Here is a 3,272-nt window from a genome sequence, read left to right on the forward strand (position 1 = left end):
CAGTATGCGCTAAATGAAACCCATTCTATCAGGTCTCGCTAGGACGCGCCTCACTAGCCAACACACAAGAGGGGGTTGGGATGTGCTGAAACTAGCGCACCCCGAAACAACAGGTTGGAAATTGATTGCGTGAAACAATCACCTGCGCATCCAGTCTCAATGTTAGTAAACAATTAATTGGTCTATGGACCAGAACTAAGCTGGGACTAGCCTGGGACTGCGTCGCGGGACCCTGTGCGTGCAGACACTCGCTGTTGTTATTAGCACACACAGCTTCACGCTAAGATCTTATTCCAAATACACTCCAAAAATTATAAACAAGTACTCTCTAATGTCTGTCTCAATGAGTGGGCCAGGCTACTAGAAGTGAGGGCCGCGTAGCAGCCCCAACCTTTTGTAGCCTATTTCTACAATTGTTACAAATTGCTACAAACCTGTGTATCCATATTTTTGGGCATAGGCCTAAACATGAATTTGAAAGATAACATTAAGTCTGTAACGATGTACCGTGCATGTTCACATCATGTATACTTTACATTACTTTTGTCCCTAGGCCTAGTGCCCACCTATCCTGTATCCTATTTCTTAGTCAAACACAGTTTCACACACAGTCACGGCTGATAGGCTTTTACTTTTAATCAAACTGCTTCCTACAACATTGACATAAACATTGGAGGTGCTCGTCTCCTCGACGTCTTTCTCCGATTGCGCACGGCGGCGAGACAGCTTTTTACGCACAGAGCTCTTCACAGATGAGCTGCGGGACAAACTGAAGACGGAGGACAGTTTCTCACGGTAGCTTTTGCGGAACCTCTTGGCAGACCTGCAGAGGTTTCCCACGAAACAGTAGCAGAGTGGGTTCAGTGCGGAGTTGGTGAGACCCAGCCATTGCGCAAACGGTCTCCCGTGGAGAAGCCACTCATATCGGGCGTGATGACCCGAGTCAGTTTCATCCTCTGTCTCTGAGTCCAGTGAATCTGGCATATTAAAGTCTATCCCGATATCCACAGCATAAAGCGGTAACCAGGACAGCGTGAAAAGCACCACCAGTGCCAGCACCATTATGGCGATCCTTTTGCGTATCCTCACCCGAGAGACGACCTGTGCAATTCCAAACCTGCTTGACTCGCTCAGTTTGTCGTCCGTCCCCCACAGTTTCCGCCCGGTCAGGAAACAAATGACCAGATTAAACAGCACGGGGAAGCAGTACAGAGAGCAGAAGAGCAGAACGTTGTAGCCCTGGCGCAGCCTGACTCTGCTCCAGCTCTCCACGCACACGGTGACCACGTGCGCCCCGTCGCCGGGCAGCAGCGAGAAGGTCCGGGTGGTGTTCATGAACAAGAGGGGGAGGCAGAGTCCCGACGACACGGCCCACACCAGGCCGATCATGCACAGTATCCGCCGCGCGGTGAAGAAGGAGCGCGCGTGGAGTGGGTTGTGCACGCTGTAGTAGCGGTTCAGGCTGATCACGGCCAGGCTCAGGACGCTGGCGGACACCGAGACCGCCTGGATGGATGGATGGATTGATTGATTGAATATTTTATTAGACAGAAATTCAAAACAGCACGAGTAGCCTACCTACAGTCAGTCATACACTTGGTCTAAAAGGATGTACACATTTCTTTGGCAATTACAAAACAACTGCCATGCTATGAGCTTGTAGATCTGCTATTTTGGAAAAATCTTGAACATTTGTGCAAATCTTTCAATATATATTTTTTTAAAGCGAACATTTGTAACTCAAATCTTTGCTTCTGGGGGGTGTCCCTGGAACAACACATTTTGAGAGGTGGTCTAAAAGGATTTACACAAAAAAGTGGGCTTTCCATAGAGGTCCTATAGCCTATATATTAAATTAACAAATCAACATAACACCAAAAATCATCTAAAAAATAAAACACTATTTGTACTGAGTAGGTAAAAAAGGGGGAGTGGTTCTCAACCTTTTCAGGCTGTGACCCCTCAAAATAATCATATTTAAACCGGGGACCGGGACCCCCACCACCTGATAAGCAATTGGAATGTAGGAGTTGAGGCATTAACATGTTACACTGGTTTCCACAGATAAATATTGTGAAAATAGCCGATCTACAAGCTCACAATGCCTCACATCGCAATTGACAATTTGGCCAATGTTTGACCAGTTTTATTGTATAGTTTGCTAATTACTTTTGACTTTTTTTGGTATTAATAAAGGTCTTAAAAGCCCCCCCCCCCCCCCCCCCCACTGTTCTAAGGGTAATGGAGAAGTGGTAAATGTACCTGGACGAACGGAACCGCGCGGCACAGGACGTCGCCGAACACCCAGGCGCTGTAGACCTGGTGGCCCAGGTTGACGGGCATGCACACGCACACCACCAGCATGTCGCACACGGCCAGGTTGACCAGCAGCCGGCGGGTCGCGGACGCCCCGGACAGGCGGTTCCTCTTGCGGGTGAGGACCACCAGAGCCATGATGTTCCCCCCGAGCCCCGTGATGAACGACAGGGTGTACATGACCACCAGCACGATGGTGCCCGGCTCGTGTCCCGAGAACAACACGTCCACCGCAAAGGGGTTGGTGTTGAATAGACTCCAGTTGCGGTGAGGTTCCCAAAGTGAGTGATTGGATGAAAGCAAGTGTCCAAATGGTGGATAAAAATGTGTGAGATTCATCTCTGGCTGCCTGTCACATTGCTTGCGCTCTGAGAAGTGTCCATTGCAGAGGCATGATACAGGTGGGTCCTCTGGTAAGAGTGATGAGCACCAGTGACAAGGAAGATCTCAGCCACATTTATGGGCTGGGTGTCGGAGATGAAGTCTTGTTCTCATCCAAGGCTAGGAGCTACTAATGTAAAACAAGAGAAAAAAAATTTTTTGTTGGCCAAGTCTCCACTCCCCTTTGATGTCTTGTGCGCAATTCAGTTGTAACTTGTCCATCCGTGGGAAGTGATGAGTCCTAACTGAGGAGTAGCGCACAATTGTTAACCGGAAGCCTCGCCCCAAAACACGCTCGCCCCCATTTTTTCCGCGGACCGCTCACCCCCAGCGGTTCTTGTATTCTTTGTTTTACTGAGGATAAGGTCAGAAATAAGTTTAGGGTTTAGGCATAGTTTTACTGAGGTTAAGTTTAGGAATAAGGTTAGGTTTTGGCACCGTTTGCGTTTTACTGAGGATACGTTTAGGAATAGGCTACGAATACCAGCCAGGTGGCGACCGTTCCGAGGTCGCCGGATTTGCCCCGGGGCGATTGTGTTTGGGGGCGAGCGTTTTGGTATTCGCACAATTCACAC

At 48.9% G+C, this 3,272-nt stretch overlaps 1 protein-coding gene across 1 annotated transcript; it reads right to left on the bottom strand.

Annotated features, from left to right (window-relative positions):
* Positions 1-585: 585 nt before the first annotated feature.
* On the bottom strand, positions 586-2,655 carry LOC311060110 (galanin receptor 2a; the record flags this gene model as incomplete). The annotated part of the gene is made up of 2 exons (XM_084078236.1): positions 586-1,506; positions 2,263-2,655. The coding sequence occupies 2 exons, from the start codon at positions 2,653-2,655 to the stop codon at positions 586-588; spliced, it is 1,314 nt and encodes a 437-aa protein (XP_083934362.1).
* Positions 2,656-3,272: the final 617 nt, after the last annotated feature.

Source organism: Gymnoscopelus microlampas (genome assembly GCF_963454915.1).
Source record: "Gymnoscopelus microlampas genome assembly, chromosome: 14".
Classification (NCBI taxonomy): Eukaryota; Metazoa; Chordata; class Actinopteri; order Myctophiformes; family Myctophidae; genus Gymnoscopelus; species Gymnoscopelus microlampas.